The 24,162-nt window shown below is 38.8% G+C and overlaps 1 protein-coding gene across 38 annotated transcripts in view; it reads right to left on the reverse strand.

The window, feature by feature from the left end:
- Positions 1 to 24,162, reverse strand: part of ANK3 (ankyrin 3) — a 714,446-nt gene that overhangs the window by 226,623 nt on the left and 463,661 nt on the right. For 25 of the 38 annotated variants that reach the window (XM_063781815.1, XM_054659637.2, XM_054659642.2 and 22 more), the window contains 4 exons: positions 23,468 to 23,566; positions 17,185 to 17,370; positions 16,476 to 16,499; positions 15,203 to 15,301 (listed from right to left, as the gene is read on the reverse strand). In XM_063781815.1, the coding sequence (XP_063637885.1) occupies positions 15,203 to 15,301; positions 16,476 to 16,499; positions 17,185 to 17,370; positions 23,468 to 23,566 (408 nt within the window). The remainder of the gene's footprint in view (positions 1 to 15,202; positions 15,302 to 16,475; positions 16,500 to 17,184; positions 17,371 to 23,467; positions 23,567 to 24,162) is intronic. The other 13 variants (XM_003312571.6, XM_063781818.1, XM_063781817.1 and 10 more) reach the window with 1 other exon arrangement.

Here is a 24,162-nt window from a genome sequence, read left to right on the forward strand (position 1 = left end):
GCTCTGAGTGTTGGGATCTGTTCTAAACTCAAGAGCCTTATTTTCTTTTAAGGACAGTACAAGGCTGTTTATTGTTAATCCTGTCAGAGGGCTCCCTTTGAATTAATAGAGGATGGCTCATCAACAATTCAGATAAGGCACAGCCAGGTCTTCCTTCGGTTCTCAAGTGATTTAGGGGGAAGGCAGACCATATTTAAAGATTCCCACACCTGCTTCTCCCCATGCACACCCTCAGCCAATACACACAATCTCAGGAGTTGCCAGAGGAGAAAGACTAGGATGGAAGCTGATCTTGGATCTCCTCCCTTAATTACAAATTCTCTTCCACCTTTGCATGATTAGATGTTACAGATGACTGGGTCTTTGGAGCCAAGTGATTTTCCTATTTATTTATTTGAGATGGAGTCTCGCTCTATTGCCCAAGCTGGAGTGCAGTGGCATGATCTTGGCTCACTGCAAGCTCTGCCTCCCAGGTTCACGCCATTCTCCTGCCTCAAGCAGGTGGGACTACAGGTGCCCGCCACCATGCCCAGCTAATTTTTTTGTATTTTTTAGTGGAGACAGGGTTTCACCATGTTAACCAGGATGGTCTCGATCTCCTGACCTTGTGATACACCCACTTTGGCCTCCCAAAGTGCTGGGATTACAGGTGTGAGCCACTGGACCTGGCCAGAGCCCAGTGATTTTCAATATACACTTTAAAAATTTTTTTAATTTAAATTGTGGTAAAATATACATAACATAAAACTTCCATTGTAACCATTTTTAAGTGCACAGTTCAGCAGCATTAAGTACACAGCATTCTGCAATCAGTCTCCAAACTCCTTTTATCTGGAAAAATGAAAAACTTTATAGCCATTAGCTGTGCCTACGCCCCTTTCCTCCCAGCCCAGGACCACCACCATCCTACTTTTGTCTCCGAATCTGACTACTATAGATATTATAGATACCTGTGTTAAGTGCAATCATAGTATTTGTCTTTTTGTGACTGGCTTATTTCACTCAGCATTTTATTATTTTTTTCTTTTTTGTGGTGGGAGGAGACAGGGTTTCACTCTGTCGCCCAGGCTGGAATGCAGTGGCGCGATCTTGGCTCACTGCAACCTCCGCCTCCTGAGTTCACGTGATTCTCCTGCCTCTTACTTCCAAGTAGCTGGGATTACAGGTGCACATCACCACACCCGGCTAATTTTTGTATATTAGTAGAGATGGCATTTCACCATGTTGGCTAGGCAGGTGTTGAACTCTTGACCTCAGATGATGTGCCTGCCTCAGCCTCCCAAAGTGCTGGGATTACAGGCGTGAGCCACTGTACCTGGCCAGCATAATGTCTTAAGGTTCATTCATGCTGTAGCATGCATCAAAATTTCCTCCCTTTTTAAGGCTGAGGAATGTTCCAGTGTATGGATGTACCACATTCTGTTTATCCATTCATCTGTTGGACTCGGCTTGCTTCCACCTTTTGGCTACTGTGAATAATGCTGCTATGAATATCCATGTACAAATACCTCTTGAGAACCTGCTTTTCATTATTTTGGGTATATACCCAGAAGTGGAACTGCTGGATCATACGTTAACTGTATTAATTTTCTGAGGAAATGATGAGCTGCTTTCATTGTGGCTGTATGAATTCACATTCCCATCAACAATGTACAAGAGTTCCCATATCTTCACATCCTTGCCAAGACCGGCTATTTTCTGATTTTTTTGATAGTAGCCATTTTAATGAGTATTCCATATATGCTTTTTAAATATATTTTTTTCAGGCTACATTTCAGAGTTTCCATAATTCCATAAAAAATAAGAACTTTGGGGGCACTAAAAATTGACATAGTAAATGCCTAATTCCTGTCGAAATTTGTTAGAAAAAGAGTTCTGCTAAAAAAAAGGACACCACTGATTTAGACCAAGAAACTATTTGTTTGACATGAGAACAAACATAATTAAAATGGAAGGAAATGACCAGTTATGGGACCTCTACTTTGTGCAGGCTCTATGAAACATGCATCATCTCATTTCATCTCCATAACAACACATGAAATAGATGCTATTAATGTCAGTTCACAGAGGACCAAAGTGAAGCTGGAAGGGGTTACAGGTAACACGGCTAGAAAATACCAGAGCTGAGATTTGACGCTGAGCTGTCTGATTCCCAAAGCTGTGCTCCTTCCTGTGGGTCACAGAAGAGAAAATATATCCTGATAGTGAGTCTCTTCCTAACTTGGGCAAACATTAGCTCCAGCTCTGAATCCAAGTAGCATAGTCTCTATACAGAAAATGTTGCCGAGAAACAATTTCCAACCAAAAGGAAACAGCGTATTCAGTGACAGCAAAAATAGTTAATGTCTAAAAGAGTGGCTAGTTCAACTCTTTCATTTTAAATAAGAACTCATGGTTTTTCTTTATATTTCTTTAAAGATGTCACTATTAAAGCTCAATCAAAAGTAGCCTGCTATCTGTTTTACAGTAAAGAAAGCCCCTCCCAGCTAGAAAGATCTATGAGTAGAGAGATATATATAGCAGTTGAACGGAAAGGGGCACTTAAAACTCAATTGTGGAGGAATCAATTACTTACTCTACTTTGAGGAAAGTTATTTTAACATTTGAAACAATTTAGAATATGTTGATCTAATGATATTAGATTTCCTGAAATGTTTCTAATGAATGTTATAACTTCAATAAGAAAGTCCACCCCCTTTTGTTTTAACATTCTGCCATAAAAAATTCTTTAAAAAGTAATGGGGATTTATATTACAAATTTTCTATACTCCTGTATCACTTCTGACAAACCTGGAACTAAATTAATTTCTGTTTTGAGTATTTTTTCTTACCCCCCAAGAAAGTAAATCACTCTTGCAGGCTTCTGAGATATCAGTTAATTTGAAATTCTTAGTTTCTCAGGTATCTTGCCTTCACTTGATCTTTTAACAAATTAGATGCTGGAGTTTCAAACATGTCAAGAAATGAAAACAATGTCTTTGAAGTTTCTAAAGAAAGATGGTTTGGAAATACTAAAGTCAGTCTGTGCCAACAGCTTTATCTGCGGGCAGCACACATGTCCTAAGGAGCTGGAGCTACTCTTCTAGGTGCCATGAAGACCCCAGCTACCACCAGTGGCCGATACCCCATCCTCAACGAGAATGAGGCACTGAGGCTGCCCACTGAGCACCGTGCTGACTCTCCCCACAACCCAGCATGCCCCACCAGCTCCACAGGTCACGCACTGAGGCGTACCAAAATGTGTTAGAAGGTCTGGATTCACATCTGTGTTCTGCCACTTTATTCTTAGTAGGGCCCAAGACAAATGGGGGCCTCACTGACTTATCTATAAAATTGTATATTTTTTTGTGAATTTCATATGATGGACTATACCTAAATGTGTTTTGTAAGATGTAAGACATAAAATAAATTCAAGGCTATATTAAGGGGTTATCAACACAAAAATAATTGTTACAAGTAAATGATTTTTAAAGACTTCCATGACTCAACTTTGGGCAATTTATATAGAGAAACATTTTCATAACATAGCCTTGGTCAATATTTTCTAATCTTGCCTGATCAGAAGAATCACCTGAGGAACTTGTTAAAAACACAGATTGCAAGTCCCCAGTGCAGAGTTAATGATTCAGAATCTATGGGAAAATGTGGCTGAGACAAACTGGGAAAAACCAGTTGAGAGGTCTTGACTTAGAAACTGTTAGAACATTTGCTTTTAATTTTTTTTTTTCTTTTTTTGAGATGGAGTCTCGCTCTGTCGCCCAGGCTGGAGTGCAGTGGCACAATCTCGGCTCACTGCAACCTCTGCCTCCCAGGTTCAAGCAATTCTCCTGCCTCAGCCTCCCCAGTAGCTGGGACTACAGGTGCCCGCCACCACGCCTGGCTAATTTTTTTGTATTTTTAGTAGAGACGGAGTTTCACCATGTTAGCCAGGATGGTCTCGATCTCCTGACCTTGTGATCTGCCCTCCTTGGCCTCCCAAAGTTCTGGGATTACGGGCATGAGCCACCGCACCCGGCCTGCTTTTATATTTTAAACTAAGGGGACCTCACTCCTTTTAGAGAGAAGCCTGCCTTATATTTCTTACCAGGAAATATATATCATATGCTTTTGTCATAAGGTCATCAAGTTTCTAAATGTCCAGAGTCCATTTCAAAGCCCGATTATTTAGGGATTCAAAAATGTATTTAATTCATCTCACAAGCCTGGCCCAGGTAGAGACCAAATCACCAGCCAGAACACAAGAGGCTGCTGTCATTTCTGGTTTTCTTGCGATGACATTGGATTACGTCAAAGCCCAAACACACATTGCCTTTGATGTTACAATATTATGAACTACACAGTTTTTTATTGTCTTTACTGTATCTTAGCACTAGCTCCACTAGTTTGAGTGGCTTTGTACAAGTTATGGAACTTCTTGCTTCCTAGTATAAAATGGAAATCATATCCACACCTCATGAAATTATGAATAATAAATGAAATACTTGCTACTGTACCTGGCACCCAGTGATACATGAAAGCTATTAACTAAATTAGTTTGAATTTTGTGCTGCTTTTTCCACCTCGTATTTCAAAGTCTTAGCAGTGGGAGCTGAGCAGAGCCTCAGGGTCTTCTGACCAACCGCTCTCTGGGGTGCATTGCTGGGGGATGCTAGACACTTTCTGAGAGCATCTCAGACCAACCATGGATTTCTGGGCCCTTCCTTCCCATCCTGGGACACCTCACTGCTCCATTTCTTGGCTGTAAAGAGATGTTCAATCCAGCATGTCTGATGGGTGCATCACTGGCCTTTCGGTTGGGACACTGTTATTCGTGTGAGACTGACCCATGCATTGAAGGAGCCTAAGCCATCCTGGGCCTCTCCCATTACATGCCAACCACCACTGTGACAATCAAAAATTCCTCTACAAATTTCCAAATCTTTTAAGGCAGATGATGCTCCTTTTCCCTCCACTGAAAACCAGTGGCTCTGGCCAGACTCCACAGAGGTCATCAGCAGGTAGAAGTGCATCATACTAGTGGGCAACATGCTGCTCCTGTCGGTACTTTTCTTTCTGTGACTGGAGTCAGCCACAGCTTGTAACTTCAGTTTCCTGATTTCCCCTTCATATGTGTCATAATTCACCTTATACACTACTGCCATCATTCTATCCACTTAAAGACCTGCAATAAGTAACTCCCTCTACCTGCAGGATCAAGGCCAGTGCCCACAGCCCAGGCTGGCATTCACTGAGCCCCTTCCCCACCGGGCTGGACTCTCATAATTCATCTCCAGTCTCATTTCACACCTGCATCTGGGCTTCAGCCTCCTTTTCTTGGAGTTGATCCCCATTTCTATATTTCCATCACAGTCTAGCTTTGCAACTTTTTCCTACCAATTATCTGGTCCATGCTGATCTCCTATCTGAATTTATTTTCTTAGAACTTCTTGCTTAAGTTTGGAAGAGGGCCAATAAGTGATCGTGCCTGTGTCCAAAGGGGCTGACACCTGTGCAATCCTTCAGTTCTATGAACCCTAACCTCTACACTCTAGGTACCCCTTTGCCCTTTCTGTATATTCTTCAAACCACCAGAGGAAGAAGAGCAATGTTTTTTTCACTGCTGTGGAAGAACTGCAGTGCTCAAGGAGGGGACCAGGATTCATCTGAGCAGATCCAAATGCACTGTCTGATGACAGGGAGTGTGGACAACGTGCTGGAACATTTAGCAGAGCATCAGTCTGGGGCATGGCAGCCCCTAGCTGTTATTTTCACTGAATGGGGGAAATAAAAATTCTACAGCTAATGAATAATTCTCTCTTAAAGTGCAAATGAATAAAGTGAGTTTTGCCAACTCCTACCTTAATAGAACTTTATTTCACACAATTTCAAAATAGGATTTTTTTCGGGTCATTTAAAAATGTTCTCAGAGCAACAATTCTGGAGCAGCACCCCAGGCGGCAGGGCACATATTCAAGGAGAAAAAGTGAAAAACTTTCCAATTTCCATGATTTCTTTTATTGGCTCTCTTATTGTCTTAATGTCATTAATTAACAGTTTCTTATTTATTATTTATTATTTCTTATTATGAGACTTTCTCATGCTGACAAATAGCACCACAAACAACATAATTCATTCTGAGAAGCCACATTCCTGACTACTTCTGGATGTACTTTAGAGGGCTACCTTGGTGCCATCAACCTGATCTGCGTCATGCTTTACAGGGGAACGTGACTTGCAGTGACAGCGTCCCCTCCTGGATGCAAGCAGTGACAACCATCACCATGTCTTGAGCCCTTGCCCATGTCTTGTGGGCCAGGCACTGTGTTAAGCAATTTCTGTGGATTATTTCATTCAATCGTCACAGTGACAGCATTAGGTTCTACCATTGGACCCATTATATGGATGATTAGGCTGAAACATAAATAACTACTCAAGAGCACCAGGAGAAGCTGCAAGGCCAGTGTGGGACTCCAGCATTCTGACAGTGCGGTTTACTTTGCCACTGTCCCATACGTACTCTATTGTGAAAGGGGGAGGGAAGCTGAAGACTACCTCCATTGCTGTCAGACAAGGTGGTTGGGCAGAGGACAAGGGCTTGGGGTTGGCTGATGTCTCTCTCATTTGGCTAAAATAACTGTAGGCCAGGTGATGAAGGGACTTGCCCTGGACCACATTAGTGATTGATGATACAGCCAAGATAAGAGTCCAGAGTCCAGTACGTATTCCTCCCCTCACTCCACTGTCACTTAGAAATGGCACCTCTTCAGGTGAGGAACATAGATCCCACTCCACACGGGAAGATGTCAATGAAGTTCAAGTATATAAATGGATATCAGATAAAAATACTCCTTTAAAAAATGTATGTAAGAGATTCTCCTTTGATGTGGCATTCAGGAAAAGGCAGAAATGAGATTGCACGGCATAATTATAAGAGCAAATCTATGTAAACATGCATCTCCTCCATTCTGTCACCTTACAAAAACTTACTGGTTTTGTTCCTCCTGAAATGTTAATATCACCATGGCAACAAGAATATGTTTAATGCAATAGACACATGGCTACTTTCCCATAACTCATATTCCTTTGCTAAGGCTCTCAAATCCCCATTTTCATGGGGAGGTTTACATAACCCTTAAAAGAAAGAAAAGAAGTCTTTGTCTTTAATGCTGTTGAGCCTATACTAGGAGATAAACCTATTAAAAAAATATGTACCAATAAAAAAGAAATGTATGTGTGTGTGGTCTCTGTTGGGATAAACATTCAAATGCCAAAAAAAGTCTGCTATAAGTGGTTTTTATTTTCTCACTTGTGATTTATTGTATTTTGTTTAAAGCATGATTTGTATAACAAGAGGAAAATATACAGTCATCCTATGGTATCCATGGGGATTGGTTACAAGACTCCTGAGGATGCCAAAACCCGTGGATGCTCAAGTCCCTTATATAAATCAGCATTTGCACATAACCTACACACACTCTCTGTACACTTTAAATGATCTCTAGATTTATAATGACTAATACAATATAAAAGTCATGTAAATAGTTATTATACTATATTTTAAAATTTGTATTCTTTTTCTATGTTGTATTATTTTTTATTGTTTTTTTTCCCCCAAATATCTTCCATCCATGGTTGGTTAAAACCATGGATGTGAAATCTAAGAATGTGGAGAGCTGTTTGTATTTTAAACGTATGTTTGCAAATGCATCACTACACAAACCAAAGTAGAGTCTCCAAAAGCCCTACACCCTTGTAAAACCATCAGGAGTTTGCCACACTCTTACTGGAGCCAGGCTCACCTCTTCTCCGTGCTCCAGTAGCTGATGTCCTTTCTAGCATCTTCTGGTGGTCACTTGGGGCCTTCACAGCCCAGAGCCTGAGGCCCTGCTTAAAACACTCTTAATTTTGAACAAAGCTTGGCAATAGACTTTTAGCCTAGGCTTAGCCCAGTTAGCCTAGGCCTGTCTTCCAAGGTCATCTACAGAGCTGAATGCAAAGTCTCCTTGCTGCTCAAATAAACTTGTCCCTCTGCCTCTGACATTGGGTTTGGTGCACTGGTCTAAAATTCTATTAGTATCCTGTGAATTTTTCCATCTCCCTTAACGCAGCTGAGTTTAGTTTGGAAAGCAGCTCCTAGACCAGGAGAGATTCAAGTTGAAGTAACAGGAATTTTGATAGGCTAGGGAGAGGAAAGCAGGTTTGTATAGGTGCTGGGTGACCAGGAGTGGTGGACAGGAAGGCCAAGAAGTGATTTATTCATTCATTTTTGAATTCAATAAATATATACTGAGTCCCTCCCAGCACCAGGTACTGGGCTATACTCCAGGGATTCCAAAATGTGTAAGATGACACAGGTCTGTTCTTGGGGAATTCAAAGTCTGCATGTGAGATGAAAAACAGGATGTGGGAGAGAGCTATATTTTATTACATTTTTACTTTAGCCCTCGTAGGGTTGTTATGACAATAAGTGTAAAATGCCTAATAAAGAAGCTGGATAATAAATTATAACTTAAAAAATCATTATTACTATAAATATCACCTGCAGAAGTAAAGAAGGGAATGGACATTTACTGAGCACTTATTTCGTAGCAGGCAGAATTGTTGATGTTTTTATATTCATTGCCTTCTAGGTGAATGAAATGCAGCTGAACATTTTGGTGACTCTATTAATATGTCAAGGAAGGTAAATAGAAAAAAGGCTATCAGGCAGCAAAAACAAATCATCCTCTGAAAGACTGAGAGAATTAAGTTCATGTTAAAGTCACTTGCACAGAGCCAGGCACATGGTAAGCACCTGGGGACCAAAGGAAAACCTAGAGACAGAGGATGACTAGGGCATCTCAACCTTCCAGGGGCTTAGATAGCAAATAGAGTGTGCAAAATGGACAATAGCAGATAAATAAAATTATATTTGAGGCCTAATGTGAGTGGAAGTACAGGCTGTGATGCTCACCTATGGGGTCAGGGACTAACCATCTTCCTTGAGGGAAATGTTGCATTTTCAGATCATTATGACATTGAAGGGAAGGAAGGCCTAAGATGGATGGTGTCATGGCTTCATTCAAAATAACTTTCTATGATGATGGACATGCGATATATCTGTGCCATTTAATAAGACAGTAGCCACTAGCTATTGAGCACTTGAAATGCTCTTGAGAATAAAAAAAAATTTATTTAAATCAAAGCTAGTTCCCCAGGTTAGTGGCTACTGAAGTAACATAGCCCAGGTGTAGAGAAAACAGAGTTTCCTTCCTCACTGGGGCCCAGAGGTGGTTAAGAGGCCTGGACTCTGGCTAGGAGAGATCTGGTAAAGGGGTTCCCACTTGGGGGAAATGAGATAGACTCTGCAACACAGTGGTCTCCGGGGGCTCAGAAGGGGTCACCAGACGAACTCCAAGGAAGGGGGCACAGCCTGTGGTCTTTGGGGACACTGTTACAGAGGACCTATCCTTCAGCTTTGCCTTTCTGCTTTCAACTCCTTTCATCAATTCCTGAGTTTTTAGAAAAGTCCTATTCAGCATTATAGCCTAGATGCAGCTATGCTTTGGGGACTTACGGGAGAAATTGTATTATATGGTTTGGCACCTTGGTGCCTGAACAAATTGGTAGTGTAGGGACTAATAAAGTACTAAGTATTCACACATTAGTAACAAGTGCTAATGGTAGAGTAGGTAACTCAAGTCTGAACCTTCAGGTCCAGCTTATAGTAGATGCTCTATAAATATTGCTAAATTGGATTGAATTTAGAAAAGAAATCCCCCAGATAATGCTCATCCATGGATACTGTTTTGCTCATGCATGTGCTAAGCCATGTTGGCCTCAGGTTTGGACAGAACATAATTCTTTTAAAAAAATAATTTCAACCTTTATATTCAGGAGGTATATGTGCAGGTTTGTTACGTGGGTATATTGCATGACACTGAAGTTTGGTGTACGAAAGATCTCATCACCTAGGTTGTGAGCATAGTACCCAATAGGTAGTTTTTCAACTCTGCCACAACAGTAGTCCCCAGTGTCTATTGTTGTCATCTTTATGTCCATGAGTACCCCACATTTAGCTCCCACTAGTAAATGAGAATACGTGGTACTTGGTTTCCTGTTCCTGCATTAATTTGCTTGGGATAATGGCCTCCAGCTGCATCCATGTTGCTGCAAAAAACATGACTTTGTTCCTTTTTCATGGCTACGTGGTACTCCATAGTATATATGTACCACATTTTCTTCATCCAGTCCACTGTTGATGGGCACCTAGGTTGATTCTGTGTCTTTGCTATCATAAATAGTGCTTCAATGAACATGTGAACACGTATTTTTTGGCAAGACAATTTATTTTCTTCTGAATACATATTCAGTAATGGGATTGCTGGGTTGAATGGTAGTTCAAGTTCTTTGAGAAATCTCCAAACTGCTTTCCAATTTGTGGCTGAACTAATTTACGTTCCTACCAACAGTATATAAGTGCAGAAGAGAAGTCTAATCCTTTTATTTTTCCACCAACAGGCTTAGTAGTTCAAGTATCTAAAAACATTGCTCTCGTTTTATCCAAACATTAAAATATCTTAAATAAAGTAACCCTTTGTATGATTTAGTAGGGTTCTGAATGTGGTCCAATATCGATCAAAACCTTGTATAAAATACCCAATATTTGAAAAAGGCAGCCCAATGGACATGTTAACCAGTCACTGATCTGTGCCATACATGCCAAGTTCTTTCTTACACAACTAGAACATCATAAAGTTAAGTAGCTGGGCCACAGTCTCTCAGCTTCTCTGGGCAAGGTGCCTTCACAGATGGAGTTATAGCAGTCATAGGCAGTAGGAAGTAGAATTGAGCCTTTTGAAGTATAGTAACTAAAGATATTGCTAACTATTTAATTCTCTGTTCTTAAGGATTCCTATGATAAAAATAATGTTTGAGTTATTTCACACAAAAATTGTCTCTATAGGTAACTACAGGATTTCAGTTGTCAAAAGTGGAAACTCTATTATCCATGCTTCCTTTTCCACTATATATATCAAAGCTTTTAAGGCCTATATTTATTTTCCATTGTATTTACTGGCTCATTCCTGCTGCTTGGTAACATTTACTTTTTTGGTTCCGCCCTTCACGTCTGTATATTTTAATCTGTAAACCACCCGAAATCTTTTTGGAAACAAACGAGGTATAGAATCCAAACACATAAATCCCTAATCCTTTCAGAGATCAAAACAAAAAGTGCTAAATGGCAAGACTAACAGAAGAATGCTTTATTCAATTATCTTCTAAAAATGGGAAGTTGAATAATAATTTACAAGAGAAAGGCCAATGACAAGAGTGAAGATTAGATTAGGTGGTCCATTGTATTTGATGAAAAAATTCAGCCAGCAAAGTATTAATCTATCTTATTCAATCAATAAAGGGAACTTTGCAGGCAACCACATAATACAATTTGGCCTTTTGTTACTCTAGTGCACAAATGCTCCTTACTGGAATGACAATCGGTACTAGCTCTAGTATGTTTTAGTTACATTCTCTTTCCCAAGAGAGCTAGAATGATTTGCAAAGACAGCAAGGGTCATGCATAAATTCAGACAGTGTCAGTGCCATCTCAGCAGACTCAGTTCAAAGAATGAAGAATGCTGACGCTGCATTGCAGCATTCAGCAGCTACTGCATTAACTCCCTGCAGCAGACCCATGAGCCTGAATAGATCTCCAAGGATAATCCAAAAGGAAATATTGACGATGTCAGACAGGATATCTTACATATACCTAGTAAAATTACAATGCAAACATCATAATAAAAATTGAGGGAAAGGTGTTATTGAAACAGTTAAGTATGCTATAAATCAGTTACCGGAACTGCTACTCAGAAGTATACATTCACCACTGACTGGGACCTGCTTTACTGCTGCATGAATTAGTTGGCACTACAAATGAATACAGAAAGCAATTCCTTCTATTGTGTACTCCCTTCAGTCACATCGCCTTTGTTTCTACCTATTATCTGCTTTGGAAATGAACATCTATTGCATGCAGGAAAGATTCCAGAAGTGTTGTCATTCTTCCTCTTCCCCAGCTATCTTTGCTAGCAGGTGGTCACTCTCTGGGACATTCCCTCAGTCTACAGTGCTATAAAGAACTGCAAGACTTTATCTGTCATACTTCTTTCTTCACTGATTTAAATCTTCCACTCCCTACTGTATTTTGTCACAGGCAGAAAACAGAAATTGCAGCCCCCCAAGACAAAGGGTGCTGCTGTTTTTTAATCTACTTCTAACCACCTCATCAATACCTCTCTCCAAACCTGGCTCTGAAGCATATGATTTATGGTTACAATTTGCAGCCAATTCTTAGCAAATGAGGCTTAATAATGCTCCCTTTATTGCTCTGACTGGATACAATTTGATCCTGTCTGCATTCAGGGGCCTCTTACTTTCACCTGCTATTTCTGTTACCTTCTTGAGAGAACTATGACCTAGAAAGACTCCATGGAATCTGGGAAGGGAGAAGCCTCTGTAATATGAAAGTGGAGATGCTAGATTATTATACAACAAAATTGCTACAGATGTGGGACCTCAAATGGATTGCTTGAGGCAGCTGGCAGTTGCCTCAGTTTAAGCTCTTTAAAAAGAGTTCTCAGGTACCCTAAAGCCAGTCATCAATCACCCACTGCAGAGAGAAGCATAGCTCATTTGGGAATACGCAACAGCCCAAGCCTCCTATTAAATAAAATCAAATTCCACCACAGCCTTCAGCTCAGAATGCTATTAGACCTCATTAATTAGGAAAGACTGGGAAAAATGCATTTCTGAATCAGTGAAAAGTCTGAATTTTAACATATTTTAAACAAAAGCACAGTGTAAGTATTTTAAATCATATATGGTAACTCAGGAAGGTTAACGACGTGGGTCTGATGTCTCCACTGATTTTTAATCAATAAATAAGCATCTTTTGTCATTACCACAGTCATTGTTTTAATGCAAATGAACACTTTAGAATCACTTGGAAAAGTCTGAAAATACTGTAATATGTCCTCTTAAATTGCTTAAACATTTCTCTAATCCTCTTGTTTTTAGCAACTCGGAAAATTTCTGAACAAAGGCACAAAGACAAACTTCAAACACCACCCTGACATAAATTTTCTGAATGTCCTAATTAGAAGATGTAACTTAATGAGGTTTTATTATGCTATGAATTACAGAAATAAAACCAGAAGAATGCATCTTGAAATGAACTTCAGCTTCAACACTGACATACCCTGTTTATACTTGACTTAAAGAAGGGCTTAGCTTTGTCCTTCAAAGTGTCAAACTAGGCCTTGGATCTGCCACATCAAGGATGTAGTTAACACAATAAGAAAAATTGTGAATAAAATTGACTGACGCTCTCCAGTCATTTAAACTGATTGAAGGCTTTCGGCAAGCTCATGACAACAGGATAGGAAATAGCTTTTCTATTAGTACAATCTCAGCCCTTATTAATTTTTATAGAACTAACAAATTATAAGAGGGAAAGTAAAATAAACCCCTTTAAGTTACCTAGGGGAGAGAATAGTGGTTAAGAGCTTTGGGGCTGAAATCCTGCCTCTTCCAACCTGCTAGCACTGTGATCCTAAAGCAGCTACTTCTTATCTCTAAACCTAGGTTTCTTCTTCTGTAAAATAAGGATAAACTGTACCTTTCCTTATATTAGTATACGTGAGATAAAATGCATAGCCTGGCATCTTACAGTCAGGAAAGACTTCAGAAATGATATTATTTTTACTGCTGATGCAACTACCACTGTACTGCTGTTGCTAGCATTATACACTATCTCCCTATCTAATCTAGTTTCATTTCTCTTCTAAGAAGTGAGGGTTCAGCAAAAAATAAGACTTCAAATGCTACGTTCAAAATAACAGTGCTGCTTGATATCGTGTAGATGTATGTCCCCACCCAAATCTCATGTTGAAACGTAGTGTCCCGTGTTGGAGGTGCAGCCTGGCGGGAGGTGATTGGATCATGGGGAAGGACTTCTCATGAATGGTTTAGCACCATCTGCTTGGTGCTGTCCTTGTGATAGTGAGGGAGTTCTCATGAGACCTGGTCATTTAAAAGTGTACAGCACCACTTTTCTTGCTCTCTTGCTCCTGCTCTGGCCATGTGATGTGCCTGTCCCTGCTTCGCCTCCTGCCATTATTCTTAAGTTTCCTGAGGCCTCCCCAGGAGCCGAGCTGGTGCCAGTATCATGCTTCCTGTACAGCCCGCAGAACCAGGAGCCAACTGAACCTCTATTCTTTATGAATTACCCAATCTCAGATACCTCTTTATAGCAATGTGAAAACAGACTAATACACTACTGCCGCTGCTGTTAGTGATGATACTACATCAGGCACCAGCTGAGTGATTTACATATGCTATCTCTTTTAATTTTCAGTGACGCAGTGAGGGAGAGGTGATATTTTATAATTGTTTATTTAATTTCATAATTCATATTATCTCATCTTATAAATGAGGAAACTGACAGACACAGGGAAAAAAGTGAAAGCCAAAATTTGAACCTAAGGAGTCTCAGAGTCCAGGATTTCAGCCACTACTTCATCCTGCCTCCAGCTTCACTTGTACTTCCAACAGTGTTTCTGATGGTCAAGCTGAACACCAGTTTTTAAATTGAGAGCAGTGCTACTCTGTTTGGATGTCCAACCTGCTGTGCAGTGGGCCATATGACATTGTAATTCCTTTCTTCAATGGATATGAGCTTACTCAGGTTACACAAACTTGTTACTCATTATGAAAGTTTGTAGGGGACAGAAGATAAAGGCAAAAGATGGTCTCATTATTTAGATTCTGTAGTTTAGGCTTCACCCAGGTATTCCAGAACATTCCCATTGTAAGGTCAAGACCCTGATCTCTAGAGCACTGAGTGCCATCTGACCAATTTCTAAGGGTTTCAGAAATTTTAACTTAGGGAACTATTTGTTGTCTCCAGCCACGATTCCTTGAATCACATCTTCTATATATGCATTTATAGATTTATTTATCATCCATCCCAGGTAGCATTCCTGATCTTGGTTTACTGCTCCTGCTAGGAAACAGGCACACCTATGTAAAATCAAGAACATACACTAGGATGAGTAGAAATCATAGCCTTCACTGACTGGAAGGACTCTTGGAGGCAATTTGTCCCAACATCCTCATGTTGGGGAAAGAGAGTATAAAATAGTTTCAAATGCTTTAAAGGCATTACACATTGCTGTGCTCTTACCCTTGCGGTGAAGTCCACAGCAGCCGCTCGGTTTAACAGCAACGTGGCTACATTGATATTTCCATAGTGAGCAGCTATGTGGAGCGGAGTGAAGCCACTCTGTAAAGAAAACATAGCAGACATTCAATTGATTCCTGCCAGCCCCCTGCCTGACAGGCAAATATCATAACCCTGCCCAAATAAAAATGAGGAAGCAAAATATGCTGAGGTCTATGTTCCATTCTGTACTAGGTTTCGATCAGTGCCAATTGCTCACAGGTTTTCTAATAACCCCCAAACTTACAGGCAGAAGAATAGCCAGGGAGGAACCAAGGGTGGAGACTGAGCAATTTTAGTAATCCAATAACAGAACTATAGAAAAGCCAACATTTCAAGAAATTAAGATAGAGATGAGAAAAATCTTTATAGCTGATAGCTTGATTAGTGCCGCTGTTTTATAACTGATGATAGAATTGTGCATTGAAACTCAAAATTCAATTAGTTTATATATTTGATATAGATTCAAATTACTGAACAGTAAATGCCAATTTTCATGACAAAAGCAGTTTTGGGGGGAAGAGGTACTACCACAAAGTTGGTTTTATATAATGGGCAATTGTATTCCATGAAAAATCCACAAGTTAATCTCTTTGTTAGCCAATGCCTATTCAATAACACATGTTTTTGGATTGTTCATACCAAGGTCATTTTACTTCCTTAAAAAATGCTAAAACATGCAGCGATTCACTTAGTCCCCAAAGATTGAAACCTTATAGGAACTAGATGCATTTCTAATTTGTTAGCAAGCTTCTTAGCCATGCTAGCTATCTCACTGAGTCTTGTAAAAGGGTGGGTCATATTGACACCATTCTGAAATACCTTTCCTTTTGCTGACACCACAGAGGGTAAGTGTCATGCACAACCCTAAAAAACGAGTCCTGGATGAGTAGAATGACAGGGTTGTCTGCAGCTTTAGATATAGCTGATAAACATCTAAAGTGTCCAGACTCTTCATCTCACACAGCTCTATTGCAATACCCTTAAGAGTCAAGGATTCCTCATCTCTTTCAAACACCAGGTTCAGCTGCAGAAAGCCCTGGTAATCAAACTACTGCTATCTTATCTGGCACATGCTCCTTTGGGGAGAGGAGGGATTGGGGATAAAGCAGGTATCTAGCCTACAGAAGGCGATGCAAAGAAGAAGGGAGAGACATGAGGCAGCAGCACTAAGTCATGGGAAAATGATGATGCAGATATAGACTACACGTATATGCATATATATATATATATATACCTCTGTTGTTCTATTCACCACCATCTAGGTTAACACATTTGGAAGCAAAGAGGAGGAAAAAATGAACGGTTAGTTCACTATTGGTGATATGGATTGCAGAAAGCTCATGACAGCTAAGTAATGAGGATGGAAGCTCTGATGAAAGCACAATAGGCACAGAAAGAAAGCTAGACTGAATGATGGGCTACGCAACGGCCTAGTCCAAATGCCACATTTCCGTCACAGAGACTTTCAGGTACCACATGTCAAGACGATGGGAATTTTTGGCTGTGGCTGTCTTGCTGCTGGCATGCTTTCCGCAGCTGATCTACGCTCAGTGCCTGGCCTGTCATCTTGGGTATCAACCAGAGGTTTGTTTGTGTACACTGTCTTTAGCATTTTGTAATTTTTCACCCTGATGTTTGAGCTGAACTGTTGAATATATTCCAAAACTATATTCAAAGGAAAGAAATGATCACTGCATAGAAATTGATTTCTTTTGAGGTGGCCTCCCTTTTAGCACGCATAGGGCCGCATTCCCCTCACCCCCCAGCTTCTCATGTGAAGGGAGGCTGTGCCTTCAGTGGCTAGCTCAGACACACATTGTTCCTCCCTTCAATGAAGTTAAAGGCATGGCATAAGCTTGCCAAGAGGGAGACCAGGTGCTCTTAAAGGTTGTGTGTCTAATACCGGAGAGTTGCATGACAGGCCCGTGTCCCTCGTGCCTCACCTTTGATTCCACATCTGCATTGTTGTCATTCTGCAGCAGCAGGGCGGCGGCTTTCGTGTCGTCTTTTCGGGCCGCGATATGAAGAGCTGGGAGACGCACTTTTCCTTTGGTGTCATTCTCTAGCAGGAGCGAAACGACTTGGTCGTGACCTTGTTGCAAAGCCACTGCCAACGGTGTGAAGCCATCCTGCAAATAAATGGATGGGTCAAGATGGGCTCCAATGAATATTTTCTTTTTTATTAAATTAACAAATAAGAAGGCAACCAAGTGACCAAGCATCAATTTTTGTTTGGGGTTATTAAAACTAACAACATATTCGAATGGACAGAAATGTGAAAAGATATTTTCAAAAAAAATTTATCTATACAAAGTAAAAAATACTAAGAAATTTGTAATAAGTTCATGGGTTTTGGTTTTCTTTTCCATTAAAAATTAATATACATTAATTGGGAAAATTTTGAAAGTGTACAAAAATACTACATATAAAAGAAAAAGTTGCTATAATATCAATATTCATAAAACAATCTCAGGGCCAGGTGCGGTGGCTCATGCCTGTAATCTCAGCACTTTGGGAAGCAGAGGCGGCCAGATTGCCAGAGGTCAGGAGTTCGAGACCAGCATGATCAACATTGTGAAACCCCGTCTCTACTAAAAATACAAAAATTGGCCGAGGGTGGTGGATGCCTGTAGTCCCAGCTATTTGGGAGGCTGAGACAGAAGAATAGCTTGAATCTGGGAGGTGGAGACTGCAGTGAGCCAAGACCATGCCATTTCACCTGTGTGACAGAGCAAGACTCTGTCAAAAAAAAAAAAAAAGAAAAAAAAAATCTCAGGCTACATCCAGGCAAAGTTTTCAAAGGAGATCATTTAAATAAGATGTAAACATTTCCACTGATTTTTAAAAACTGAGATGTATGTCTGTCTGGTTCATTACTGTGCCCTGTTGCCTCGCATATTCCTGCTGCTGTCAGGATAGGTGAATTCATGAACTGTACTCATTGTTGCTTTATGAAAGATCTATAGAGGCTAAGGTCTCTAGAGCTAAGAGAAAGACTCTTGGCTTCTGTGACCATTGAGAGAAGACAACACAAAGATCATGCAAAACATGACTCTATATATTTATTCTGGTTTTTGTCTTTTTTCTTTTTAAATTTTATTTTAAATTAAAAATTATAAATATTTATAGAGGTACAAGTGATATTATGATTTATGAATACAATGTGGACAAATCCAGCTAAGTAACATCTTCATTACCACACTTATTTTTTCGTGGTGAGAACATTTGAACTTTATTCTCTTAGCAATTTTGATATGTACAATACATTATTACTAACTCTGTTAATCAAGTTGTGCAATAAATTTCAAAAAAAGCAAAATAAAAACAAAAACTTATCCCTCCTCATTGACCATTACCTCCTGTCTCCCCATTACTCCCAGTTCCTAGCCTCTGGTAACCACCATGTTCCTCTCTGCTTCTATGAATTTGATTAAAACACGACTTTAGAATAAATTCAGACATAAGTGCACACATACATACTCTATACATTTTGAATCTCCCCTTTGTGTTGCCCTGGGACTTGATAAAGGGGACACAGCTACAGATTTCACTGCAGTGAAATTAACTTGTGGATTACCTAGAGTTGTTGAATGTAGAAAAAACAGCACAGGGTAGAAAATCCTAGGACTGGCTCACAAATTGTAATTCTGCAAAGGTTTCATTATTATATACTCAAAAGGGCATTTTTTTTAAACTAGAGAACTGGCATGCAAGTTACTTATTATTTTATTTGGGTCATGATATTTTATTTCTGTAGTCCCATGGTAAAGAAAAGCATTTGGAAAACACATAGGAGCACATATGCACCAAGGTCTTCCTAAAACATCCCTTTCAACATTCCTTCCCTTGCTAGCATATGGAGAAAGGCTCTCATAATTCATCTGATTGAATGCAAATCAGCATACTTATACCCAAGATGTGCAAAACATTGACCCAAAGCACTTAAGGGACATTATTGCTCAGTATTGTCTCCTATAAAATCCTTTCTGCCAGTGTCTGTACTGATTATGCACGTACAGACTTCACTCTCCTCTGACACCTGTACTCATGTTATTTCCCCCACCCTGAAATGCCCTCTTCTTTTCTCTATGTATACAAATCCCTTCTACCCTCCATGCTTCAAGGCTTAAATGCTGCCTGTTTCTTTTAACTTTACTACCAAAGACAGCAGGAAAAAGGAAAACAATAACATAACCAAAACAACTAGAAGGTTATTCCCTGAAGCCTTAAGAAAGATAACAAACAGGGAAAGACTAGATACATCCAAGATGTCACAAAAACAATATCATAGGTTTACACTTAAAGACAGGAACTTTAGGATATAACAAGAAAAGTAGTCTACATGTCAATGTAAATATATATTTTCATTTTCATAAAGGTACATACATGTATCTAACGTGTACACGTGCAAGCAATCGGGTAAAATGTTATCTCTAGGGAAAATTAACAGAGATTTCTTGCTTCTTATTGTACCTTCTCATTTATGTAATGTATTACTTTTGCAAAAAAAAAAAGAAAATATGCATTGTTTAAATAAGAGTGTGGCAAAAGGAAAATTGTGTTTTAAGATTTAATTTTGCATCTCACTTAAAAAACCTGAACAAAAGCTAAGGGGTAAAAATGACAGTCCACTTCTGTTCTGAAACCAAACAAAATGGCTACATTTCCACTGATGAGAATTTTAAAATTCACAGGACCTATACATAAAGGAAACTACTTTGTACCAGAAAATAAACTGCAACTGAGCCGATTAGCAGTGACAAGAATATGTTTCCTGCATAAGCCAATTAAAGACACAAAGATACCAGCTCTAAGGTGTTAATAGCTAAAATTAGCAGCTCCAGATTTTGTTTCAAAACCAAGTTTAAATGGTGTGGTTTGCTTTGTGCAGTTATTCTTCAGAGAAAAATGAGCAGAAAGGAAATGTGATAGAGGCTACTGGAAAAAAGGTCCATCCCCTGGTTGCTCAAGGATATCCAGTACCTTATGAAGTGTCTGAAACATAATAGGTGCTTAATAATTACTCATGGAATAAATGAACAAACAAATATACTGTGTGCTTCAGAATCGTAATTAGCAAAAGGAAGATTATATATAGAGAGAAAAGATATGAGATGCAGTACACAGTAATACAAAAACATTTTAAAAACCACAATTATACTTAAGTCTTGCTACATATATACAAGATTTGAAGTGTGCCAGGCTTACTGAAAAAAATACATTTGAAAGAATTTGGCAATATCCCATCGTGTAGTGAATTAAAGATTCTATTAAAAACTTGCTATTTAAAGGATCCTTTAATTGCCCCCTACTGTTTGTTCTGTAAATACAGACTTCTCTATAAATGACACCAATATTATTGCTAATGAGAGAGCAATACAGTAATTAGAATATCATTTGAATAAAATGTCTTATTTCCTGTTGTTGTTCTTATTCTCCAATTCCAATAATCCAAAAGAAGAGAAAAAATTCAAAGGTTCAAACATCTCTAGGTAATTAGATGTTGTTTATATAGCAATATAACAGCAACCTCCCTGAAGACATGAACGTGACTTAATAGACACCATGTTTCTTGTTTTTTCCCTTAAAACTACAAAAATAACATGAAATTAAATCAAAGTAAAAGAGTAAAAACTTTTAAAATATATATCCTTTGCTAAAAGACTGAAGTAGTGATTTGAAGATCTCACGTACTATTTTTCTTTAAGTTAGCTGTAGGGCTTCTTTTGGGGCCTTGAAAACTTCAAAAAGTACTAGAGAGCTCTGAGAGTTACTGGTAATTGGTTTACAATCTAATTCTAATCTATTAGCAGTAAATTGGGGTTATGTTTGCTTCTAAAGGAGAGATACTTAGTGATCCGTACATCACAGTGTGAAAAAAGAGTCCTACGCCATCTTCACAAAGAAAGCTATGGAATCACTTTCATTAGGTTATTTACAGTACTTAATATTTCCATCCAAAAAATGAGGATGGGTTTTCTCTTAACCAACAGTCTCTGCCTGTCTCTATTTCCCCTGTCCGCTAGGACACAATGTGTGTATCGTAGTGTGCTTAGAATAGCTACTCTTGAGTGTGAAGAGAGGCTCAAGTTTGTTCTTTTTTGTTTGTTTAGAGACAGGGTCTCACTGTTGCCCAGGCTGGAGTGTAGCGACTACTCACAGGTGCAACCACAGAGCACTATATCCTCAAACTTCTAGGCTCAAGTGCCTCCTGTCTCTACCTCCTGAGGGGCTGGGACTACCGGTGTGTGCCCTTGCACCTGGCTAAATGTTTGTTATTTTGATATCAACCAGTAGTTATTTCCTAACTAGCTTTAAGAATACTATTACAAAAATAGTACATTCTCATGATAAAAATTCCCCAAAGCACTGATGGGTATAAAATAAAAAAATATGTATAAAAATCCCCAACAGTACTGATGGGTACAAAGGCTCCCTCCGAATTCTCAGGGCAAACCACTGGTAACAATCTACTATGGACATTTTCCTATATCAGTACATAGAGCCTTGCCTCGTTTTTAACAGTGCTAACAGCGTGTTATTGTATAAATATATGAACATTTACTAACAGGTTTCTTTTTTGTTTCTTTCCAAGCCAAATAGTTCTGAATAAACAGGATTCTTATTGGTGTAAATTTAGATTCTGATTTTTAAAAATTGCTATTATTAATTGTGTTGACAAACATCCTTTATACTATTTTTGCATCCTAATGCAAACATATCTATAATATATATTTGATATATCTAATATTTCTATAATATAACTTTTTAGAAGTGCAGCTGCTAAGTAAAAAGGCTTGTAAATACTAGTTTTTGATAGTTACTGCCAAATGTTCTGTAAAAGTGTTGTAACCAACAATCAATTTCACCAGTATTGTAGGAAAGTTCTGGTTTCCTCTCCCCATGAAATTTTTGTTTTTAGTCTCATGGGCAAAAGATTAGATCTTATTTTGTATCTGACTAATAAATTAGTATTTGACTATAAATGAGGATGAGAATTTTTCATATATTTATGTTTGTTTGTGTATGTTTTCTGTGAGCTATCTCTTAATTTATTTAGTGGTTTCCCTAGAAGGTATAATCTCAAAAACTAAGTGAGATTAGATGCAGTTTATCTACTGCCATCTTTTCTGTGCCATTCAGGAAGCACATCAGCATGCAAGCAAGAGTAATGGTTTATAATAGGGATAACCCTGCATCTGCCCTAATTCACTGTGTTGTTAGAAATAAAAAATACTCAAATATTGATCCTTTATTATTAGCAATAGATATCTGGTGACATGCTTAAGTGATTCCAGTCTTCCATCCAGATTAGTTTAAAAAATAAACAACATTACCTAAGACAGTACCAATGGCCTAAATAACTTTCTATTTTTAAATAATTCTTCTATTCTAGACAGCAAATATTTTTTTTCTTCAAATACCACATCTATTTAACACTTAAAAATGTGTAATAGTTTTGGCTGGGCGTGGTGGCTCACACTTGTAATCCCAGCACTTTGAGAGGCCGAGGCGGGTGGATCACGAGGTCAGGAGTTCAAGACCAGCCTGGCCAAGATGGTGAAACCCTGTCTCTACTAAAAGCACAAAATTTAGCCACGTGTGGGTGGTGGGCACCTGTAATCCCAGCTACTCGGGAGGCTGAGGCAGGATAATTGCTTGAACTCGGGAGGCGGAGGTTGCAGTGAGCTGAGATTACGCCTTTGCACTCCAGCCTAGGTGACAGAGTGAGACTCCATCCCCCCTCCCCCCCCAAAAAAAGTACAATAGTTTTATTTATAACTATGAATTAAGTCTGGTTAACTTAAAAAATACAAATTCAATCATTATAATTAGGTAAACTTAAATTTGGAAAAACAATTTAAAACTAATGTTTTATTGAAAAGATAGTTCACATCAATTACTCCAAAACAATGATTGCCTTTGCCTATAAGCCAAAATTGTAAGAGACAGAAAAGAATTCTCAAGCAAATACGTTAAATATTAAAATAATAGCATAATTATAGCATAGAATCAGGCATTTAAGAGTAGAAAGAGTATCTATGCAACAGAAGATTTGTAAAAATTAAAAGTAGACTTATAGTAATGTATTTCATAAAACTTATGAACCCACACATTAATATAAAACTTCAATTGAAATACTAGTAGGACAAATTCACAACTCCAGGTTTTCAAAATGCCCTATAAATACGTGAACTCACCCACAGGAAAAAAACAGTGTCTTACCTCTGTGGCTAGGCTCTGGCTTGCACCATTGTCAAGAAGAAACTTGACAACTTCCAGGTGATTTTCCTGGGCTGCCATATACAATGGCGTGAAACCATTCTGCAAAATAAGAAAAAAAAGTTTGTCTGCAGCTTTCCAGAGACAATCTATTTTTCCATGGTACTGATGATTTATGCTCCAAGAAGTGCTCACATACAATAACTTTAATAATACTTTCATATAGATATAAATATTTATTAGAAAACCCAAGCACCATGGCTTAAGCTAAATTCCTGATATGTGTAATTCAAAATTATATTTCATAATTCATAATTTGAGTATAGCTCATAGTTAATAGTTCATAGTTAATAGTCCAAGTATAATTCAAAGCAATTTACCCACTTTAAAGAAATAAGTACACTCACTTAGTCATCAACCACTTATTGAGAGTCTACCATGAGTAAGTATTTTACTAGATGCTATGAGACTATGAAGAAAAACACATTTAGTCATTGTAGCTCCCAAGCATCAATTATCTGTTTTAAATAAACATGTAATATTTTCACACAAAAGTATCTGAACTAGTTTTGACTAGTTCAGGGAGGAATTTATATTAATCTCAAATAGCTTCAAAGCTTTTCAAATAGCTTCAAATAGCTTCAAAGTTACCACAGATGTGGTCTTTCAGAGCAAAAAAGAAATGCCGATTTGCATAA

This window comes from Pan troglodytes, chromosome 8 (genome assembly GCF_028858775.2).
Source record: "Pan troglodytes isolate AG18354 chromosome 8, NHGRI_mPanTro3-v2.0_pri, whole genome shotgun sequence".
NCBI classification, from domain to species: domain Eukaryota; kingdom Metazoa; phylum Chordata; class Mammalia; order Primates; family Hominidae; genus Pan; species Pan troglodytes.